At 35.2% G+C, this 24,045-nt stretch overlaps 1 protein-coding gene across 2 annotated transcripts in view; it reads right to left on the bottom strand.

Moving 5' to 3' along the window:
• Positions 1 to 453: 453 nt before the first annotated feature.
• The window catches only part of SEMA3D (semaphorin 3D), a 194,516-nt gene continuing 170,924 nt past the window's right edge, over positions 454 to 24,045 (bottom strand). For both annotated transcript variants that reach the window (XM_045828294.1, XM_045828295.1), the window contains exons 13-18: positions 23,800 to 23,888; positions 21,965 to 22,006; positions 18,753 to 18,910; positions 16,310 to 16,374; positions 11,513 to 11,652; positions 454 to 4,722 (exon numbers count right to left, since the gene is read on the bottom strand). In XM_045828294.1, the coding sequence (XP_045684250.1) occupies positions 4,303 to 4,722; positions 11,513 to 11,652; positions 16,310 to 16,374; positions 18,753 to 18,910; positions 21,965 to 22,006; positions 23,800 to 23,888 (914 nt within the window). In that variant the 3' untranslated portion in view covers positions 454 to 4,302. The remainder of the gene's footprint in view (positions 4,723 to 11,512; positions 11,653 to 16,309; positions 16,375 to 18,752; positions 18,911 to 21,964; positions 22,007 to 23,799; positions 23,889 to 24,045) is intronic.

Here is a 24,045-nt window from a genome sequence, read left to right as displayed (position 1 = left end):
GTGTACAAAATTGGCAAGAAATATAATTTTCCCTAGAAGAAATTTAAATTTCTTTATACAGCAAGCAAAACAAAACCCTCAACTTACTCCTTGAATAAATTATACTCCTAAGATAAACATACAGATGAGTATTTTAAAGTTTCACATACAGATGGTAATTGGAAATCTTAAAAGTACTAGTTACTTGTGCTAATAATGTTCATCTCAGCCCGCTGAAGTCTAAATTTAAATCACAGTAAAGCTTAACTATATAATTGTATTAACTGGGGACAACTACTTATTTATTTTTTTCATAAAGGAAATTATTGTAAACTTACAGTGCAGAATGTATCTACTGATAATTGTCAAGAAATATTTTCTTTGGTATTTGAATTTGAGTAATTTTATGCATAAAATTTGGTTTCCATGTTCAGGGGTATGAAACAAAACTTGCACACAAACCAACATTCTGTTTATCACCATAGAATACAAATGTTTGTATTTTATTATAATACAACCAAAATATACATTTAACAAATTTCAATTATTTTAGATTAGAAGACTACATTTCTCTCAAAATAGCAAAACTATAAATTTAAAATTGATTGCTAAGCACTTAACAATATCAGAATTAAATTATACAATTAACTGACAGATTATTGCCCTTTCCCAAAAAATCATCCATAGTAAACTTACCATAAATACTTTATAATACAAAACATTTAACTGAGAGGTATAAGTCATGTACATGCTCCTGCCTTTGCACTGTCGGTGTGCAGCTCTTGGGATTTTAGATCTTATTTTTTAATCTCACATGAAGCTAAATTATTTAAATATTGTGGTCTTCTGTAAGAAAAATATCTTTCTATAAAAACATTTTAAATATATCCTTTTTTTCTAAACTATTCATTTCCAATAAGGTGAATCAATCCTAGCACATTGTCAAAGAGAAATGTAACATTTTAAACAGAAGCCATTTCAGTTTTTAATTTCATTTCCATTAATGATTTCAATGAAGTATATTTAAGTTCAGAATAGCAGTGTTAAATGAATGCTTTTGTTCAATGTTGCATTTTGTAAATATTTTGTAATATTTTTCAAATTTAATTTTGATAATGTTGAAAAGGAGGCACTGGCCACTGCAAACTCTTATTTTGTTTAGACTGTACACCCAGCAGGAACACAACTTAATAACATATGAAGAACCAAAATATAGATAGAAGGCAACCGAAATTTTTGTGTTAATAACAGTTCTCTACTACAGCTTTTGCAAATTTCTAAATTTCTCTATGACTATTTTTCCTTCTCTTAAGTAATTTGGTTGGTTTTCAAAAATGTTTATTCAAAAATGTGAATGTATTTTGAGCTCTTTAGGGTGGAGGAAGGGTTCTACGTAAATTAATTATCCAACAATCCACTGTTAAACAAACTCTTTGAATTCCTAATTAACTGGATGTAAATGAATGCAGACAGGCAGGCTTCTGTGTAGCAGCACAAATAGCTGCAATGAAATGCAGGTGAGAATATGCAAGTCAAAGACACAAGGATTCCCAACACGGAAGGAAAATGTGAATCCAGGAATAAACAGACATTTCAAGACCTCTCCATAAAGAGCTGTTTTCTAAGAAAATGGATTGAAAGCATTGATTATAATTTCATTTTTTTATTATTTCAAAGAGTTTGGTAAAATCTTCAGTTTTATGGTGGAAGAGCTCTCAGAGTTCTATATTGTATGTTGTACCTTGTCTTACATGTAATATATTCACACTGTTCCTCAAGTGTTCTAGGCCATTAAAAAGTCAAAAAATTAAATGTAGCTTAATGTCCTCTATCATTATAAATACACATAAATCTTTTGTCCATTTGGTTTTTCAATGATATGGAATCCTATTTCACTAAAATATTTCAAATATATTTTATGTAATTATTATAAATTAATAGTTTTAGATTCAAAGCAGCCAAAATATTAGCTGTAAATTAAAGCAGGTTTACAAAATTTTGTCTGAATAACTATGATAAGAAAGAATTTAAAAATGGCTTGGACATTTATATTTGGAAGAAAACCAAACTTATTTTCACAAGTTGATCCTAACATTTGAGCTTCATGTAATTCATTCAAAGCCACCCATAATTTGATTGTTACTCTCTGACATATAAATATGTGGGAATCTTTAAAAAATAAAACATACTCCCACTTATTTACTTTGACCTTGCTATGGGTTCGTGGAACATTTTAACTCAGGAAATCAATAGTTACAAACACTCTTGTAATGGTATTTAATTAGCAGTCTCATCCTAAAACAACTATTATGCATTATTTTTTAAAAAACTGATTTGTCTGGTTTGCTTTTTTATAAACCTAAGTTTTAAATCCTTACATTTTCTTACACAGCATCATCAACAAATACTTATGGGTGTCATATTGAAGGGGGACTTAACCTCATATATCAGTGTGACTACTTTGAGATAGGTAAGTAATGTGAGTAAAATGAATGTGTTATATAGAATGTTGTGAACACAAAGCCAGTCATAGACATGACATTGAACACTGTAATAAGGTGCCCTCTAATCACATGGATTCTCACAGGCTTTTCTTTCAAGACACACAGAATGCATGAGAAACAAGCAACGTCTGCTATTTAGTTTTCTGAAAAGCTGCCTTCCATGTGAGGAAGTGACTAATTTTTCATTTCACACTAAAAAGGGCGTGAAAAGGCAAAACAGAAGAGGGCTAAGCATTTTGTGTTTAAGAAGCAAAGGTGAGTCCGGCCTAACTGTGTGGAAAACATACCATGCATATTCAGAGGTAAAGTCAAACTAGAAATATTTGAAAGTGCTAACAAAAATATGAAAGATGTTTATGTTGTGAGTTTGTTTTCTTTACATGCAGTAAGGCTTATTTATTATTAAATTACTAAAAGAATGTTACTTGAATTACAGCATATAATCTCAGAAATGCAAAAAGATGGTGTGGAAAAAAGATGTCAAAGAGTTAACTTAACCCTTTCCGTTGTCATTTTTTTGCATTTGTTCTGTTATTTAATAATATATCTCCCTGCTCCCTACCACTAATATCTACCTAACTCTATCTATATGTATGCATATATTGTTTTTTCTATTCACTCAAACAAAATCCCATAATCCAATATTCAAGACAATAAAGGCAGTAAATGGAAATAATTTATAGAGTAGGGTGAGTTTTTATAAAAAAGAAAGTACTAAAATCCCCTTGGTTGTAAATAAACTCGTGTTCATTCTTCCCATGATCCTTTAGAAAATTTACTTTTTCTCAGACTTCTCCTAGCAGTTTTTTATAATCTAGAATTTTTTAAACAGATGGATTATAAATTGGCAGCTACTTATTCTCTGGTGAATTCAGCAACATTACATTTCACCCAGTTTATTTGTGACTATTCTTCCTTTTTATGGGGATATGAATTTTCCCCAAAGCCAGAATTTATAGCTGTCTTTCCTTCTGTCTCTTAACAAATCCCATCTGCATGCTTTCCCATTAGGATGCAGTGTACATCATGACATTTCCCTTATTTTATTAAAATGTTTTTCCCTATCTTCCTTAAATATTTATTAGGCATTCTGTCCCTGTAAGGCTCAGCATATAATCTAAAAACACATAATGAACACCAGCTTCTCACTGTGAACTGGTTTCCCCTGGTAAGACACAGGGAATCCTGGGAGGAACATTCCTACCCTTCAGTAAATCAATGCTATAGTAAACGAAATATCCCTGCGCTCTGAAAACAACTAATGTACCTCTCCAAATTCCTAAATTGTGCGATGAGAGTGAATGACTCACTGGGAAAGTTCCTGTTGATATATGAGTGGTCTGAACCTATGTCTTCCCTCCAATCCCTACCACAAGGTGGCCAGTTCTAGAGCAGAATGGCATGTCTGTTCACAAGGACATACAGCACAATGACATGGCGAACTCTGTGCTTAAGGGCCATGCAAGGGAACCAAAGCTCCTTAGTACATTATCAAATGTGATGTCTGCTTAGCTCCTTTATGTACATGACAACATAAATTCAAAAACTCAGATCATGAAACATTTACAAATGTAAAGTCTCTATGTTGAGGATGATTCTGATACATTGCAGGTACAAGTTTAGTTCTTGGAGATCTGGTTCAGATGACTTGTTTGCCCTTCCTATGCCTTAGTCACCATACATAGTCTTACTCAGATTATTTTTCTTGTGCCTAAGCCAACCTCCATGGAAAACTTGAATGAGTAAGTATAAGGGATATACAAAACAGAAGACAGTACTTTTCAGGTAAAGAATTCTTTTCTTTAAATTAAATAGAAAACTACGTGGCCACTGCTCTAGGAAGCTCATCTCTGTGATGTCTTCGATTCCGTTTCTTTTTCATTTCCTGCATGTGCTTCCACTTTGGGCCGCCCTTGTTCCGCTGTCTCCGCTTCTCCCGGTGCCACATCTGTTCGCAGTACTGGTCAAGGCTGAAGTTTGGGCTGCTAAGGATCTGGATGTAGTCTTTGTATCTCAACCGTGACTCAGCCAACAGATCCTTGACCTGCCCCTCCTCATGCTCTGCCCTCTGGGTATTTTCCATCTGTTCATTTTCAATGACATTCAGAGTCAGCTTCACTATAGTGTGGATAAAAGTGTGCTCCTGTGCTTTGCAGTAATACATCCCAGAGTCCTTCTTCTGCAAACTTCGAATCAGTAGCCCATATTCTGTTTTGATGATCCTTTCATCGGGTTTCAACTGCAGAATTGGAAAAATGTAGGTAATAAATTAAAAACAGAGAGGGCTATGAGCAAATGAAAACAGGCTACATAGTTTTACTTAGATGAACCTAAAAGATATACTCCCTGTCTCTCCATCATAAAGCATAATATTGTCAGCCATAGTGAAAGAGAATAAAAAAATTCAACAAGTAATAGCCCCAAAGGTACATGTTAGCATCTCAGGATGCCTCGTTGAACAGTTGGAATACAGCAAGTTTTTCTTCCAGTCCATGGATAGGAATGAAAAGCTGTTAAAAATATTAATAAAGGAAAACTAGAAACTCTCAACTGACCACTTGGACGGAGATTTCAGATACCAACTGGTGTTGAAAGAATTTCAGAGCTAGAATGTGATGTTGACAGTCATGCATGGAAAAACAGCTGTAGTGCACCCTACTATTTAGTGTAGAACAGAACAACGGTTTCAAGAAATTTACTGTTTTCTAGATATCACCAAATAAATGACCTGAATTGCATATGGAAGCTGTAAGTAAACAGCTTGTATGGAAGCTTGCTAGAAGTCAAGGGCAAAGGCATGGATGCAGCCTTTGAATGTCAGAGATGTAAGTGAGCAGGACCGTAGTCAGAAGGTTCGCAACATTTAAAGCTGAATTTCCCTTTTTACTCTGGATTGAATTTTGATACTGTATGCACATATGATACTTTAGACTATGTCATTTGTGGAAATATTTGCCATACCTCGATATATTATACCATGGTTATGTGATTTCAAGTGTGAGAATGCTCAATGAACAAAAAGCACCTCCCCTGAAATGCGATGCCCTTTACCCTTTGAAGCAACACCACTGAAAGGCAATTCAGACATCTAAGCTTGTCTGGCCCACGATCTGCTGTGAATAGCGAACCTATCTTCAATAAAACTGAAGGCATGTTTACTGACACGAGAGCCCTGTTTAATGTGGAGTGTTGGGAAGGGTCTCGGCATTAAGCAGAATCATGACAACAACAAAGAAGTCTGGAAGATTTCCAGTTTACACATCTGCCCCTGTATTGTAGACTTTTAGTTGGTGGAAATCAAGGAGGCATGAAGACGACTAAATTCAATTTATTCACAGTGGGTGGACTAAACTCTGCATCTTTATGTGAAAAATATGTAGAAAAATCCCTCAATTCTGGAAATATAAGAAAAGGAAAAGAAACATCTCTGGCTATCAGCCCAGTTAACTAACAAGTATATAGCCAACCACCCTCTGTGCCAGAGAAGTGCAGCTGGTGGGGGACCACACGAGGCCAAAGGCAGGTCACAGCTCAGATCCCTGGTTAATGAGGCTGAATGGTCTCCAGCCCTGCCTTGACTCTACACCACTGAATCCACACCATTAGCGTTTTGTTCATTTCCCTTATTTTGCCCATTTGGTGAGCTGGGCGTGTAGTATTTTTTCTAAAGAATCTATTTGAAAAAGACTGGACATTTTTAAAAGCTATTGTAACACAAACTAATCTTGAACTCACTTCCATTCTCAGTAACCATAGGAGTCTTGTGCATAAACTAAATAGATTTAAATAAAAAAGGCCAATAGAAAACAGAAACACAATCTCAAATTTAACACACTAGATAGATTTTTTATTTTAAATAATTTCACTGTAGAAATACTTCTTAAAAATTTAAATGTATCTTAGAACACAGAACGGACTCCATAAGCCTAGGTTCTGGTCCCTATCTGCAAGGCTTACCATGATAACTCATTTATCTTCCTTGCTCAGACTCCCATTTATCAAGTTGGTGACATAGCATGTGGTGTGTGTGTGGGGATGGGGGTGGTAAAAATAAAGCTCTTTGAAGGTTAAAGTGTGAAGTATTATTAGCAATATTACATGTTGTTGGCAAGATGATGTTCTGAAGCCTTTATTTCTATAATTCTCTAATAGAAAATGGCCCGTGGTTATTAACATGACAACCAGAGCAGGTAACATCCTTTCCAGTTCATCCCAGATTTCCTCTCATAAATGGCATTCTTGCTAATGTTTAATCTGTTTAATGTGTCTTTAAAGATTGTCACAGCTCTGACTCCTGCTTTTATTGTTGCCTTTAATCTTCTGCAGGAAGAAATTATGCCTTGGATTTCACACAAAATATGCAACATTTGGTCATTATTTTTACTATTCTCCTTTTGCATCCTATTTCTGTTGCTTCGCTCTGAAGTCTGCTTCCCTTCCCTGCCTTCCAGACCACCTCTGTCCCCACAGCGCTGAGAGTTTCACAGACAGCTGGCTTTTCATTACTCTGCTGTGATCCTTCACCTTTCCTTTCTTCCACGGAATGCTCAATTTTTCTTTGGTTTTTGACCTAGAGATATAACACCTGCTTTAATAAGTTTTAGGCTTTCTAGATTTATTTAATATCTATTGGGTTGTTCAAGTGATTTTTTTCCTAAAATTTAAAAATATGACATGGTGCCTCTGACCGAACACATTTTGAATTGCCATATTTTCATAAGACTCTTGCAATCTAGAGATAAAAATCTGTGACCCAGAAAGTAAGTGGCTGATTAACATTTGCCTGCCTTACATTCTCACTGCAGTGCTTTCACCCTGTACTGGGAGAGGATGCATTATGCAGACTGTATCTCGACAGCGAAATGTCAGCAGAGTCAATTTAGAAGATTCAGCTCCTCTGCAGAGAGATAATGCAATCTCTGCCCACTAATTTAAACTCATGGAATTTTCTCCACTCCAAAAGTGATAAGTAAAAACTGCTCAGATTTACAAATCAAAACCATGCTTGAACTGGGGTCAATGATCCATTTGCCTAATGTGAACAAGGATAATATTTTTAACATTATTAAATCTAGACCTCTAAGGAAGGGCGATTCATATAAAACTAGAGCAGTAACATGGAAAGGGACAAAGGACACTTAGGTACAAAGCAGCAGGTAAAGGCAGGGACTTCATTCTCCGATAATAGCGGTCAAATGGTAAGTCTTTTGCGGAGAATTCACCTGTCATTTCTTTCATAGCTAAAGCACTGTGCATGTCTTAGATGTGACTAGGGCTTCAAGAACATCTCCTTTCGTCAACAAGTGTAGAGGGGAGACGTAAAAATAGTGCTGAGGCAACTGGCTCATTATTTAAAAGGAAAAAAGTTGAAATTATGCATAACTAACTCCTAGATTTATTTAATATCTTTCAGTAAATGTACATATAAAATGTAAAGTGTGGTTTTCAAGATCAAATTATAAAATAACTAGAATATATTTATTTTCTGTTTCATTGGACAAGGGATTTCTAAGCATAAGAGAGAAATCATACAGACATAAATCAATGTATCTATATGTTATAAATAAAATTTACAAAACTTGTGTATGTTTGAAACAAAATATGTTAGCAATAACATAATAAAAAGTCACTTCTAATATGTATAACATTCTAATGTTAATATCTATAATATATAAAAGACTTGACAAAATAATTTTTAAATAAATACATTGATGTAAACCAAGCAAAGGATAGGGCAATTCAAATACAACTGAAATCAATAGCCAAGAAACACAGGGGGGTAGTTCACATTCAGTAATAGTCAAAGAAATAAACATTAACACAATATATTTTTTATATCAAACTGGTAATGATTGTCTTAAATTATAATATAAAATATTGCCTCAGGGGTTCAGAAAAGGCACTGATATAGTGATTTTGATGGGAAATTGGCAACATACAGTTGCTTATCCCAAGCCATAAAGAAAATTAAAGTCTACAACTCATTTATTTTTCTTCTGTTTGTCCTAAAAATAGAGAAAGATTTAGATATATGGAAGTGGATTACTTTTTTAAAAAGAGAAAACATGAGCTATTTAAATAAAACAAGGAACATTAATGGATGACTGTCAATGGCATCAGGGTGGTGGGGGTGGGGACAGAAAAAAATACGGTATTAAAATTGAATGACAAGGGAAAATGCTCACAATATAACAGTTAGGGAGGAAAATGCTGGAATAGACATCAAAATAGATAGGCGCATAGCACTATTGTGCTTATCTATGTTTAGAGGCTCCATAGTTCTTTATGTCTTATCATATTTTCAAAACCATTAATATTACTTTTATAATAAAAAGAAAATAAAACAAAGATTTATGAAGAAAAAATGCAAATATTTGAGGATGCTTTATAAAATATTTTTAAGATCCCCAGAAAACATACTACTGCAAATGGGATGAGGTATTGTCTCTTTTATTCGTTCAGATCCCAAAAGTTCAACAGAAGCTTGGGACTGCCGATGAACTCACTAGTTATAGCAAAAACATCATCCATTTCCAGCATGGCTTTATAAGAAAGTCAGCAGACAACAGAGTCATGACCTCCCCAACCGCACCCAACTGTGAAACAGCTCAGTGAGGAAATGCTCTCCCCTTGGCAGAGAATAACCTGGTGACAGCTCCGTGCCACGGGAGATCCTAGTCCCTCCCTCAGGCTTTTTTTCAGTGGAGGAAAGATTACAAACCGTGACCTTCTTGGTAAGGAGCAGAAGGTATCCTGCTGGGAAAAATATTTCAAATGTAGTCTGGATTTTGCCCCTTCCCTCAGTTCAGGAAGCAGTATGGCAGATTCTGGACTTGGTATGACCAGCCATTTACAAAGATAAATGGAAATATCATTTGAAATGTTATAGCTAAGATACTTTCAAGTAAAATTCAATAAATATACTATTTCTGCTCCATTGAAGTTCACAGAGCATGGTACTACCATGACAGTGTGATATACTGTTAAAAAGTAAATTAAAGTAATGCATAGCATTTTCAGATGTGTGAAAGATGTGAATGTAAACATGCATGGTCGAATGTATGTCTCTATAACTTGGAGTTAACCATACAAAGCACCATTTTTTTAAAAGGACATTAAATTTGCTATTGAGGAAAATCATTATTAAAAATTTTATTTCACTTAAAAATTAAAATACTGCTTTGGGACATTTAAAAATAAAATATTGCAATGTATCTAAAGAAAATCTGCATGATAAAACACTCACATAACATTCTTCTAATATTTTCTGGATAAAAGCAAAGGCTTACATGTTGAAATTAAATAAACATATGTCAGATAATATTTCAATATACACTTGTAAATAGGACCCTTTAAGTATTTAGTATAAATGTGAATATGTCATATTTTAGAATTTAAGGATGTTAACAATAATGAAGAAGCAGGTTTTACTGGAGCAATTTGACAGAACAGAGAATGAAGTTATTCCTTTGGAATTAAGTATGTTGTATCACCATTTTGATATAAAAATCCATTCTTCAAGATCTCCAATGAAAAATCATGTTAACATTTTAATGAAATGGTGGAACATAACTTTAAGCCAATTTTTTATAAAATTTGATTCTTCTATTCCAAGGTGTCCTGACCTCAGCACTCCTGAACCCAGGGCCAGACAATTCTCAATTGTGAAACACTGAGCATGGTGGGACGTCTAGCCCTGCCCTGACCTTGGCCCATGGGCACCCTTCACCTTCCCACCCAGCTTGTGACAACCCACAATGTTGCCAAAGGTTTATATTCTAGGAGCAAAATCCCCTGAGGTTGAGAACCACTGTTCTATATTCATGTTTAACTGATTAAATATACAATTTTAAATGTTTATAGATGGATCAAGGAGGCTGGTATTTTAGAGAACATGTGGTCCACCTCCTTATATGACAGAAACAGAGTGTCAGAGCAGTTTCAACCTGCTCATAAACCCTCGGCAGTCAAGCCGAATACAGGACCAGTGCCATCTCCTGTTCTACAGCCCTCCCTGAGGGAGCCACTGCAATTCTACATGTGTGTTTTACACTGGTGAGGAATTCTCTGCTTTGAGATTCACATTCTTGTATGTATTTTCTCATTTTATGTTCACAATAACTTTTGAATTCCTTTTGTTCACATTATAAAATTTTGGTCCAAAGGGGCTCTGTGATATGACCCAAGGAATTCTGAATCCTGGGCCCATCCCATCACTTATTACTTATCACTTATCACTTATTAGTGTCCTTAGTTTAATACTGGGGATTTTGGAACTCTAGATTATCAGTGGTTTATCTTAGGCACTGAAATAGAAAAAAATATCTGCCAATTAACCTTTTTTTCATGACAAGCAAATAATATTAATACAGGGTTTCTCAGAGTATTCAAACTCATCCCATTAAATTCCTATCTTTAGACCTCACAGAATCTGTGACATATTTCAATCACACATGTGTTAAAACAACTGAACCAGAAAAAAGTCAAAAGATGAATAGAATATTCATATTACTTTTCCCTCTATTTATTTAATTTTAATATATGAGTTAAAATGTGCATATGTCCAGACACCCAACTCTTTATAAGATATATGTTTCATTTCTTTTTTATACATACTTGACAAGTTTTATTTTATGATCTATACAGAAGACAAATTGAGCTAAAATTTAGTCACTGTGCTATGGTATGGGGGAAATACTATCTTCTTGTTCCTAATCAAGGAATTGTTCTAAAATATAAACAATATACAAGAAATAAAAATTTTGAAAAACATGATATAAATTTATTTTAAACATTTGATCTGCTTTTAAATATATGTTATTAACACAGTTGTATTAAGCTGGCCTATTCTTATCTCAAAGGCAGTTACTTTTGGGATTAGTGAGCATAAGCTGTTATTTTCCTTTTTATCAAATAGTGATGAGAGTGCCATATGGCTCTAAGAGTTAAACACATCTCTCACAGCCAATGCTTGATTTAAGTTTCTACCGTTTCCCTCGAGGTGAGCTTTTCCGATGGCTGTGCCTTACCTCCTCTCGGTGTTCGTCTCCTGACCGCTGGATATACCACTTAATAGATGCTTGTTGGGATTTAGGTATACATTCCAGAAAGGTTGAATTAAATTCAATGCCAAAAATCACCTTTTCATCAGCAGCTTCATGAGTAATGCCTGGAAAGCAAACATGGAATAGGAGATTAACCTTGACCTGATTTTAAAAGCAATGGGAAAATAGACTGATTTAGAACAGATGCTATGTGGGAAAGATTCATACAGATTATTAAAGAGAAAGGAAATTCATGTTAAAATGTTGTTACCTAAGAGTCAAATATTATCTAATAGATTGATTTTTAAAACTCTATCTCTGCCTTGAAATTTTCACTCTTTTGTCAATATATCAAATTTGCAATTGTCTTTTTAAAAGAAGAATTCACAAGATCTAACTCTAAACATTAAGTCTCTTTCTCTGAGCTAAGCTGAGTAAACCACTGGCATCTTTTAATGTTTTAACACCTTTTAATTTGCATAAAATATAACCAATTTTGTAGATAGTTCTGGAAGAACAATTTATTTCATCTTTAAAGAGAAATTCTACCATCAATTGGTTCACAGAGCTGACCATAAACATCAAGATATTTGATGTCAGAAAAGCAGCATAGTGGTCCATATTTGATGAAATTCTATGATGATGGTAACTTAGATGCTCTGATACTCAGATTTAGAATCTTATATTATCTACCAAAATACAGGGTGGGACAAAAGTAGGTTTACAGTTGTCAATACATGAAACAGAGTTTATTCTTGTTTTATTATGTATTAATTTTTGTGCTATTTTCCATAAAACAACTGTAAACCCAGTTTTGCCCAACTTGTGTGTTCCTTTTTATTCAAAGAGAAATACTTCAGCCCAACATTCATGTGCTATAAGATAGTTAAATGGGATGCTATGGGAGCAGTGTCTTAGACACCTTTTTCTTGTAAATCATCTGCACCATCTGAAATATATTCCATCCAGAGTAGCCAAAGGCTGTGTCCCATGTGTGATCTAAGATCTGCAGCTCAAATTTGATCAGATAAAAAATGACGGCTGTTCAGCCTGGCCCAAACATGTACTTTTTCATCATCTACTCAGATGTCTCAATCTGCAGATGGGCAAAAACTAGAGTAAAGCTTAAGGGACCTGAGTGAATCCTAAATCTAAGCACAAAAATTATCAGCGAATGGCATGAATGCACATACATCCGTTGGTAAGGCTTCTTTTCAAGAAAGTTCTTTTGAACTTATTTGTGTTTTACCAGAAATAGTTAAGTGAAGCATGCTGACACCATTATGATCTATCTGTCTGTCTATAATCTAACCTCTGAATGTGCAGATTCCATTTGAAATCTGTAACCTATCCACTACCTCTGCCAATTCAACAGATTTTAACTACAATTTTCACAGTTAATAAATTCCTAATGTACAGAAAGATCACAAGTGCAGATCTGGAGACAAAGAAATGCATCACTTCATAGTAACAGACCCCATCCTCCTGAGCAAAGGGAATTCAGGAACAAAGCAGGGAGGATGCACGTTGATTACTAGGTGATGGGCGAGGGCTCAGAAGAAACTCAGTTAGACTGATTCAACCAAAGAATTAATCAATTTAGTAAAAGATAAGTTAGTGAAATAGATAACTGCATGAAATCCTTTTTCAAATCAGTAAAAACAGTGACCCTTTGACACAAAGTCATCACTTTGGAAATAATTTTATTGTTGCTTCAAACAATGTTTGCTTTATTTATGGGCTTTAAATTTCTTATTTTCAAATTTAGAAATATATGTATGTATGTATATATGCAGGTATAATGTATGCAGACATATATATTATATCATATTATACTACTATCAATTTTTAAAAGTGCAAAGGTTGTTTATAATAATGTTTTAAAATAGAATATCTCATTAAGTATATAATAATTTTGAAGATAGTATTTTAATCTTCCAGATTGCAGTCGAAAATATTTTTCATCATTAAATACCTGGAATATTTTTATAACAAATAAATGGCATGGCACTGGAGCCATGTATCAGTCACTTCAACAAGATTAGATGTGTATAGCCCTGGCTAGTGTGGCTCAATGGACTGAGTGCCAGCCTGCGAACCAAAGGGTCACCGGTTTGATTCCCAGTCTAGAGCACATGCCTGGGTTACAGGCCATGTCCCCAGTAGGGAGCACATGAGAGGATACCACACATTGATGTTTCTCTCGCTTTCTTTCTCCCACCCTTCCCCTCTATCTAAAATTAATAAATAAAATATTTTTTAAAAGGATAGAATTAAGTTATGTGACAATGAAGCTGTGTGGATACCAGAAGAGTTCCTCAGGTACAGAGGAAACAAATGCACACACAGCTGAGGTAGGAACCAGACTGGTGCTTTTGAAACAGAAAAAGCCAGTGAATGGGATGTAGACTGAGGGAGGTGGCAAGCACACAACTGGGAAACCAAGTAAATAGACACAGGGAGGGCTGGTAGATTCAGTTAGGCTGGTATCTACAGAGGTAGTGAGAACTAGTGGCCACAGAGCCAAATGGCCTTACTGAGAGGTTGGTGATAGGATGAGAAAAAAAGAGAAGAATAAAGAAATGACTCCTAGCTGCTTTTTTTGACCTAAGCAGTTGGTAGAATAGTGGTTCTACGTACTAAAATGAGAAATTTATCAGAATGGTAAAATTTTGGAGAAGGTAACAGGGTTTCTCTGGCAGATATAATTTCACATGATTTTTAGGCATCTAAGATGGGTTTTTGAGTAGGCATACAAGTCTTGGACAAAGAGAAAGTTCAGAACTAGACTATAAATTTGGGAGTATGGCAGAATCGACATTGATGGTATTAGGCAGTGAACAGGCAGAGACTGGATGTTTAGACGGTAGATGGTGGATGAAAAAGAAACTTAAGAATACTCAGAAGGGGCAACCTATAAGATAAGGAGAGAATTAGACAGATGTGGTGTAACAAACTTAGGTGTACTGGGATACCCTCTCTGAAAAAATAAAAAGCCCTGATCCCTAGTGTTTGCTGATTTTCCTGGTGTAAAAATGCCCACCATGGATGATTCAAACTCGCAGTGGTTTAAAGCCAGCTCACAAATTTCCTAAATCATCTGCGATCAGTTCTCGTGTGGCCATAAGAACCAGCTTCAGCACATTACTGCCCAGAAATCAAGTAATGAGAGTGTTTCAAGGAAGAGAGAGTTAGAGATTAAATAAAAATGGAACATGAAAATTGGCCGTTGGATTTAGCAAGGAAGAAATTGTTGACCTTGATAACAAACAGATCTGGTCAAGTGATGGTGATGACAAAAAAAGCCTGTGTGCACTGGGTTAGAGTGAAAATGGGTGATTTGTGGTATGGCAAAGTGGAGTCAAAACTGTAAGTAAGTGCCTTAGGCAGCAGTTGTGTTTTCTATCTCTTCATAACTTTATCATTATCTGATGTAACACGCATTTTACTTATTTTTACGTTTGTTGCCTGCTCCCTCCCCTAATACATACTTGAGTAGAAGTTCTATGAATGCAGATTGTTTCCTCTTTTAATTAAATTGATTAATTAGGATTCCACTGGTTAATGAAGTTACACAGGTTTCAGGTGTGCAGTTCTACAATACATCATCTGTACATTGCATTGTGTGCAGATTACTTTGTTTTTTGCTCATTGGTGTATTTTCTTCAATACCTATAATATTTCCTGGTGAATCTCACATACACATGGGGAGACTATACACTTAGTGATGATTTGTAAATAAAACATTGGATGTGACGGTGAGTCACGTACATACCAGAAAAAGTCAAAGTAGGATTCTAGACCAGAGCTTATGTTTCAAAAGAATGAAATTATGAATCATAAATAATTATATTATTTTTAAATTATGAAAATGCTGCTGTATCATAAATTACAGACTATAAAATTTGGGTTGTTTATTCAATTACGGGGTCATGACTGACGATGCGCTGAAGGGGGGGCAGCTCCTTCCTTCTTGCAGCGGCGTCTGTGTGTGCGTGCACACACTTACAGTTTCTGGCAGAGAGCTTGACAGTAGCAAGTAACTAAAGCTCTAAAATATATAATTATAGATTTTTTTCTGTTTACACATTTACTCAACAAACCTCCTCTCTATTCTCCACTCTGCACTTCTCATATTCAGGTTTTCAAATTTTTATGAAATTTCCTCTGAACTATGACACCTCTGGTGATCTCTTTTTGCTAAATTTCCTTACCACTAATTGTGCTTTATGACATCTCCCCAAACAGCTGTAAGCTCTCTAGGGAGTTTCTTTGTCTCAAAGTATACACAAGACAATTATATGTACACACAATCACTAATAAATATTCACTGATTGAATGAAGACCTGCATTAATAAGTGAACAGAAACAACACATGATCTACCTAAACCTTCTTTCTATGAAGTGCCTGGCCTACACTTCTGTCAACTTTTCTGGGAATTTTGAGTTTCCTCTAAATGTTTATATGTTTTGGACTATATATCCTGTTTTATCTCTAAGAGCAATTTTCAAATTTTACAATGATATATAAGGCAGTAAAAAAGGAAAAAGTATAGGAATTTTAAAAGACTTGAAACAGTGATATAACAAAGGATTATTCACTTAGGCACATGGACAGGGTGTTAATTTATAAAATCTCCTGTTGCTTTTCCAGAATATAAGCATTGCACAAAATGAGATCTTCCTATATAATAAATGTTTTTAAGTCATATAATGGAAAGACACACAAAGACTAGGCTTAACATTTTAAATTAGAGAAAAGCATATTAAACCTATACTTACTGTCTTCTATATCCCAGCACTGGGTGATTGGGTCTCCATACTTAACATCTTGGCGTCTAGCTCGCCTAAGGAAAAGGGATTAAACTGTTTAGAACTTCAAGTATGGTAAATGGAATACACAAAATTTACAGCTAACACTAACAACTGTGGCAGAAGCAGAAATATGCTTATCTACTGCTCAACTTAAATGCAGGTCAATATTCCAATCACTCTACATTTAATCAAATAGTAGTAGTAGTGCATCCTAATTGGAGGAATCCTATTTGGGCAATAAGATGATCTGAATTTTGTTTAACTAATACAGCATTCTTTTTCTCTGAATTTGACAGCAGAATAAGTTGACTATATATATAATCTAGGTTATGTGTACATTAAGTGGTTACAATAACCATCCCTACCTTCTTTTTTAAGTCAGTCATAAGGAAGGTAATAAGATGTAGAAGAACCTTCATGGGTAAGAAAATATACACAAGTACAGAACACCTTATCATATGAAGATTTAGTATTGCATAGATTTAATTAAAGCAACAAGTTAAATATTGTTACTTAAAACAGAAGTACAAATTTGATATGGTGTGAATGTCTAGATGCTATTTGGATCTGCTGATACATACTTCCCATTGTTTTCTGATTGTAGTGATAATAGTAATAAATAATGATTTTGTGTATTGTAGTTTGTGTATTCCTTAAGAGAAAATAGTAACTACTGTATAAAAAATTGCTATGCCTATGTTAAACAAATATTTCATAATTACAATATATCTTCATTTGCTTTGGCCATTTTATATTGCCACTTCAGAGACCATACAAGTCATAGCAAACCTCCTTCAATATCTAGCAGGGTGTCCAACCTTCAGCATCTCTGGGCCACACGGGAAGAAGAAGAGTTGTCTTGGACCACATATTAAATATACAAACACTAATGGAAACTGAGGAGCAAAAAAAAAAGTTTTAAGTAAATTTGTGACTTTGTGTTGGTCCACATCCATAGCCATCCTGGGCTGCAGGTTGGACACCTTTGATAGAGTGTCCCTAAGGGCAGTGTTGACCAGACGACAACCCTGCACAAGATTCCCCTATCGCACACATTTTTGGCTCACATGGACATAGTGCTGGTGAGGGGAAACGTCACAGTGGCATGTCTGCAGGATCGCAGGTACATCCTTGGGAAGGACAAGAAAAACTTATGATGGTATAAGGTGCATAGGTCAAGAATGTTTTTAAATCTTGACTTCTTAAGGAACAGGGTCAATTCATCAAACTGAAGGTTCATTACCAACTAATGATCATTCTTGGTTTTTAGCTTGTAGAAAACAAAAGCATTCCCCAAATACTCACTCTGATGAGTACATTCTTGAACAAAGTCTATAGCAAAATGTTGATGACTTTTTATTTTGCACCTTTTAATAATCCATACTCACACTTAATTCAGAGATTTCAAGGATTATAAAGTCTCTTAATTTTAAGCAGTATCTCTACTGCAACTACACATTCAAGCTGCAATCCCTAAAATTTGCAATTTGACAAATCAGTAAAATTTCAAAAGAAATAGTGCATATGCTTCCCTGTTGTATTATTTTGTTAATAAAGACCTGTTCATTTAAATAATACCATATACAATTTGCTGAATTTTTACCTAGAGTAAAATATACTTTAACCATACTTTAGAAAATAGTGTTACTACTATATTCCACATTTAAAAAATAATTCTATCATAATACATTTAACCAGCATCAGTCAAATTGGTGGGCAGGCAGGTTGCTCCATTAATCTTGCTATTGAAAAAAACAATGCTAAAGTGAGCCTGTTTGAATATATTTTTCTGGGGTACTTTTGCCCGTGTGTGTGTGTGGCATAAATCTCTAACTGGGAATTATTGACTCAAAATAGCACTGTTTTTAAGACATGTAAAGCAATGAACTATAAATAACAGGGCACATTTTAATGTTTAAGTATATATGAGTTGCAGAAATTGGCCAAGTTAGTTATTACTATAAAAGTAAAATCGTACCAAGTCACTGGATATGCCTGGACTGTATGTAACCCACACTTTTACAAACATATATGTCTACACATGATATGCAAAACAATAGTACCTACATCTTTAGAAATAAAAATGAAAAAGGGAGGAATGTAGTTAAGAATAAAGTAATAAAGAAAAAGAAACTTTTAATGGTGTCTAACACCATAAAGGAAAAGAATATAAACAATTTATCAGAATTTTTAGAAGTTCCACATGTCAGATCTTCAGAACATTGTCTTTATTCTTCAAAATTTAGTGTTATGCCAAACTATAAAATAATATTTTAATTTCAGTATTCCTACTAGACCATGTTTTCTATATAATATTTTCTCTTTAACTTAAACTATAAGGCAAGGTATATTTGTGAAATATTCATTGTAGAGTAAGAAAAGTGTCATACGAACTCCATGTGCCTCCTACCTTTTGGAAGTAGGTGTATACCGAGAGCATGCAGTTCCATCCCAGGCACAGTAGGGGTCTCTGGCAAGACAACAGTCTGCACAAGCTTTCCCATAAGTGTCACACCTGTGCAAAGAGAGCTGGACCAATCCATCTTGGGAACCAATGTACAACTGTTGCTGCAAAGCAGGCAAAACAAATGAATTAGCAGCATCTTTCAAACTAGTCTTAAGAACTTCCCTTTCTTGAATACCACATCACAGATCTAACTCTGTCTCCTCGGGTGTCCTGCCCATAATGAACACTTGTACTGACACACAATAAAGATTAAGATAAGTCAATCACTTCCACCCTGGCAGAATGGTGGTTTGAAGACCTTGATACTGAAATGGACAGCATTCTATAGGGCTAGAGTAACCTTGGCAGTAATTTAAGAAGGTCAAAAACCAGCTGCCAGACTGAGGAATTAAGATGTCAAATTCCTTCTCAATAGTTGAAAATATTCTTTGGCAAATTATATCAAGCACACATGCTATAAGCAATACTGATGATCTTCACCTGACACAGTTTCTTGCATAAAAGATGGCTGAAAAGAGATTTATAAGATGTTCCTGTGGTTTTACCTAACCATCATTTGCTAATGAAGTATATACTGATGATCCCTGAAGGAAAAGGGCTGTAAGTGGAAGAGAAAGCATTTGGTGTCACTGTGAAGAAAGTATTAAGGAGATTTGAAGAATGCCAGATCATAAATGAAAGGCTTCAGGATACTGAGAAACCTGGCAAACAAACTTATATTTTGAGAATAAGTCCTGAAAACAATGCTCTGCTCCCCACAGGCATGCATTTGAGTGTCTGTGGTGGTGGTGAGGGAGTGGGGAATGAGGGGTGGGTGGTGCAAGTGAGCAAGCCATAGCCTGTGCCTTTCAAAAGCTCATGGTCAACTCTAGTGGACCACGTGGAACTTTATACCGAAGGAAAAAAATCTGAGAAAATAGATACTGGCACAAATAATATACATGTACTCAACCTACAGCAATCTGTCTTGTACCTCCCCCACCCATTAAACTGCCAGTTGAGACTGCCTGGTGGCTAAATACAATGTATATTTTTTAGTATATGCTTTACTTAAATTTTCTATAGTGTTTGACACTAAGGACTTGAAACCCTTTTTACTTTCTCTGGTTCTTCCTCTTTATTTCTGCCTGACTTCTAATTCCTTTGATGATCTTTTTCTTTGCATTAACATTGAGTCTCTTTTTTATTCTCATTTATTTTCCATTCTTATTGCAAAGACTCAGCAGAATCTTGAAAGCAACAAAAATGTGAACACACTGATTCCCCTAAATCTTCTCCTGCTACCTGATCTTGGTAAGAGGCGCTGCTCCAGCCACCCAAGATATGAATCTAGGAGTTGTCTTTGAATCATCTTTCTCTCTCCTTCAGTCTGTTGCCTTATCTTTTCCATTCTCTCATACAGAACTCCTAATCAAGCCCTAGCTGGTGTGGCTCAGTGGATTGAGCACCAGCCTGTGAACAAAAGGGTCACCGGTTCCATTCTCAGTCAGAGCACATGCCCGGGTTACCAGCCAGATCCCCAGTAGGGGGCACACAAGAGGTGAGCACATGTTGATGTTTCTCTCCCTCTTTCTTGCTTCACCCCCCTCTCTAAAAATAAATAAATAAACTCATTAAATGTTTTTTTTTAAGAACTCCTAATCTATTTCCTCTCTCTCCATTGCCACTGCCACTGTTTCAGGCCTTATCATTTCTGTCCTGGATTACTCGGTAGTGCCCCAATATTTCCACTGACTTCAGTCTTGTTTTCCAACAACCCCCACCTCTCACACAGGATTCAAACCATCTTCGTCACTACCACATCAGATTGATCTTTCTAAAAGGAAAATCTTATTATCACACCCTCCTGATTAAAGATTTCCATTGTCCTTAGATAAAATTGTTAAACTTCTCAGCAGAACATATAAAGATGTACCTAATCTTGCTCTGTCTTATTTCCCCAGATTCATTTCTAGCTTCTTATCCCTGGAGCATACATATACCCTTTGCTCTAATTGTACAAAACTTACTAGAACAAACTATCATGTCTTGCTCTTCACACTTTTCCAAGTGTTCTCTTTTACTTGGGATACACTTCCCCACCCATCTCCCTTTATATTTATCTGGATAACTGCAAAATCTTTGATGTTGCTCAGGTTACATATCTCTGTTTTGTGCTATTTTCCCCTGTACCCATGGCTTTCATTTAGATTTGTCTGTCTCCACTGTCTCCCTAGTATATGCTTCCATTGTTCTCTGCACTGTTAGCAGCTCCTTTGTCTCCCAGCTCGCCTATGAGCTTCCAGAGACTGAGGGCTAAGTCATTCGTGCATTTCTGTACCTTCCAAGGACAGCAGTAGGCCTTCAAGAAGCGAATATTGAATGAATGAACAAGTTAATGAAAGATATTGAAGAAGAAACCTATTTAGATCTTTTCCCTAAAAATCCCTGTACCATACTAGGCATAGTAGTCTAAGACAATTTTAGAAACACCTTAATGTTGAACATGTTATCACATGATTTCTTAAACTTTAAGGGTCCATATAGACATGGGAATGCAAGTCTTAATCTTTTGAATCAACTGGGACTTAAGGTATCATATCTGAGAACTGGGAAAGCATATTAAATATTATTGTTATTATTATTAGCTACCATTTACTTCACACTTATAATGTACTATCTCTCAGTCTAAAACTTTGCATGCAGCATCCTATTTATTAGGAAGTGGATTTTTTTTTTAAACTTTGCTGTTGAGGAAATTGATTCTGGGAGTCAGATTGGAGGTTAACTGTTGGGCTATTTGCCTTTGCAGTTCATAGTCTAACTCCTAGACTCCCTGATTAAAAACCATTTTTAATGATTAAAGCTGGTATTCTACATAAATTACTTTATGGCCTTGACAGAAAGACATCCTCATGAGACTGGAAGAGTGAGCTCAATTTTCAAGAGCCAAGGGAGCAGGTAATATATTATTCAATTAATGAAATTTGGTTTCATTTCTCCCAAGGCAAAGTTGAAATTGTAGCCTTTTATCAGTTATAAAATAAACACATAAAGTTTTTTCTATTACTTATAATTTAACGTTCAACTTCAATAGATTTTCCCTAAAAATGAACTTTGATCAAATTATCCTGTTGCTTTGTGGTTAATTTTTATACAAAAAAATTAGAAAGTACCTGCTTCAAAGACAACTCCATGTTCAAGATGATTGATGAGTGCTGAAAAAAGAAGTTCAATGTTAATCACCATTAACAGTCCTTTAGAGAAAACAGTATGTTGTTTTATCTTGTACCAAAGATCAATGAAGTAATCTTCAAGGCTCTATTATATAGGGAAGGAAAAGATCTTAATGTTTGCTATTTTCTCCCAATAGGTACGGATTCTACCCTACTAGAAATGATTGAAACAGTTACTTTAAAGTATCTTATTAAAGAAAAATCACCTAACTGTATGAGAACCATTCTGTTGAAAATTGTTCCCAGTTATCCACAAGGTTTCCCCTTCTTCTAAATCTGCTTATCTTAACTGCTTCCATATAATTCAAACTAGTGTTGACAAGAACATCTCCACAATTATTTATTACTTTTTTCTGCTCTTACTTAGATCAGTAGTTGAAAAACCTGTTCAAGTAGCAGAGTTCTGAAGAGTTATAGTGCTCCTTGTGGAGGACCACATTCCTCATGGAGCACTGCGAGACACTGGTGCACGTGCTTTCTTGGTATAAACTGGGGCCAGTTTTATTTGTAGAAAACATGGCTCTATTATGCCATATAAAATCATAAACTTGAACACAAAAGCCACCAAAAAGAAGGATGGAGTGTTTACTTTTTTCTATCTATCTAAATTCATTCATTTCTCACTAGTCAGTATTTACTAATCCACAAACAGTAGCAGATGTCAAAAGTTTAAGAAACTATATGAAGAAAAAATTTTAAAGTGAGGAAGTTCTAGCCAATATTCATTCTGTATTTAAGAAAACATGTTTGTTATTTAATCTTAACAGTGAAACCCAAAGGATTCCTGTTGACTACTGACATCCACTGAAGGAGACTTATTTTAATATACCCATGTGTGTCAGCAGGGCTTTATTTTTGGCCTCAGGGTTCACATTTACACTTGACACCAGCTTCTCCCCTGGGAACCACCCAAGATTTTGTTTTTGGTAGACACCAGATAGCAGGTCTTTTCCTTGTTAACTCCTTGACCACTATTATCTTCACAATGTAAACAGGATTCCATGGAACCCAGCATGTTAATTAACTCGAGACCCTCCAAGTGGAGGGCTCTATTCTCTTTGAGGGCAAGAGATGTTTATGAGAAAACAGTCCATTTTAATAACTGCTTTAGTAAAAATGTTAGAAAAGGCACACCATATTTTTAAAAGCTCTTATAAGAAATACAATTTTATTTCTAATGTTATTTTCATAAATAATTTTAAACTGAAGTTCATTAAGGGTCTACAAAGAATGCCACAACTCAAAGTGACTGTTAAAAATCAAAGGCATTCCCTAAATCTGGAGAACGATTATTTTAGATTGACCAACTCTTTTGGTGGGCAAGGGGAACTTAACATACATGAAGACTTAACACAACCTTATTTTTTCATTTAATTTCCTTACAGAAAAGCAAGGGCACATGAGAAAACTCTTCCAGTTTTCTCAAATTTAATTAAGGAAAAATTGAAAAGTAAAATTTATAAAGTAGAAAGCACCTGGATAGTTAAAGAGACCCAGGCTTTCATCTGCTGTGGCAACTTGTGTGGCCTCAAGCTCAGAGAGTGCAGTAATGAAGGGCAAACCCAGGAGCCCCAAGTTTGGTGCTATTCTACAGGGAAAGGTGAGTCTTATTCTTAATTGTTTTAATTTTTTCCCACTGTGTAAGGAAAAGGAAAATAAAGAAGTTACTTGCAAAGAATTTTCCAGGAGAAGTGATGATGTATTAAAACATGTCCTATGTCAAAGCCTACTCAATTTCACTGTCCCTTCTCCTGGGACTCTGGTCAGAGTCTTACCTTGAATACCTGCAACTCCTCCAGCACAACCTCTTCCATATTCCACTTCTCCTTTGAAATGCTGACAACTTTTAGGACGGTTCCAATGTCTGAAAAAATACATTACCCGTTATCCTAGTCCTCCTTCAATGTCCAGTTGTAAGCATATTCCTAGAAATCTTTGCATGACACTAAATTTTCTTTAAATGCCTTTCAAGAAATCAGATTAAATAAAGCATGCAAGAAGTGAAGCTTAATGTATAGAAT

Source organism: Phyllostomus hastatus, unplaced genomic scaffold (genome assembly GCF_019186645.2).
Source record: "Phyllostomus hastatus isolate PE091 unplaced genomic scaffold, TTU_PhHast_1.1 phas_scaffold_78, whole genome shotgun sequence".
Lineage (NCBI taxonomy): Eukaryota > Metazoa > Chordata > Mammalia > Chiroptera > Phyllostomidae > Phyllostomus > Phyllostomus hastatus.
Note: the sequence above shows the minus strand (reverse complement) of the source record. Positions and strands in the feature narration are given on the sequence as shown.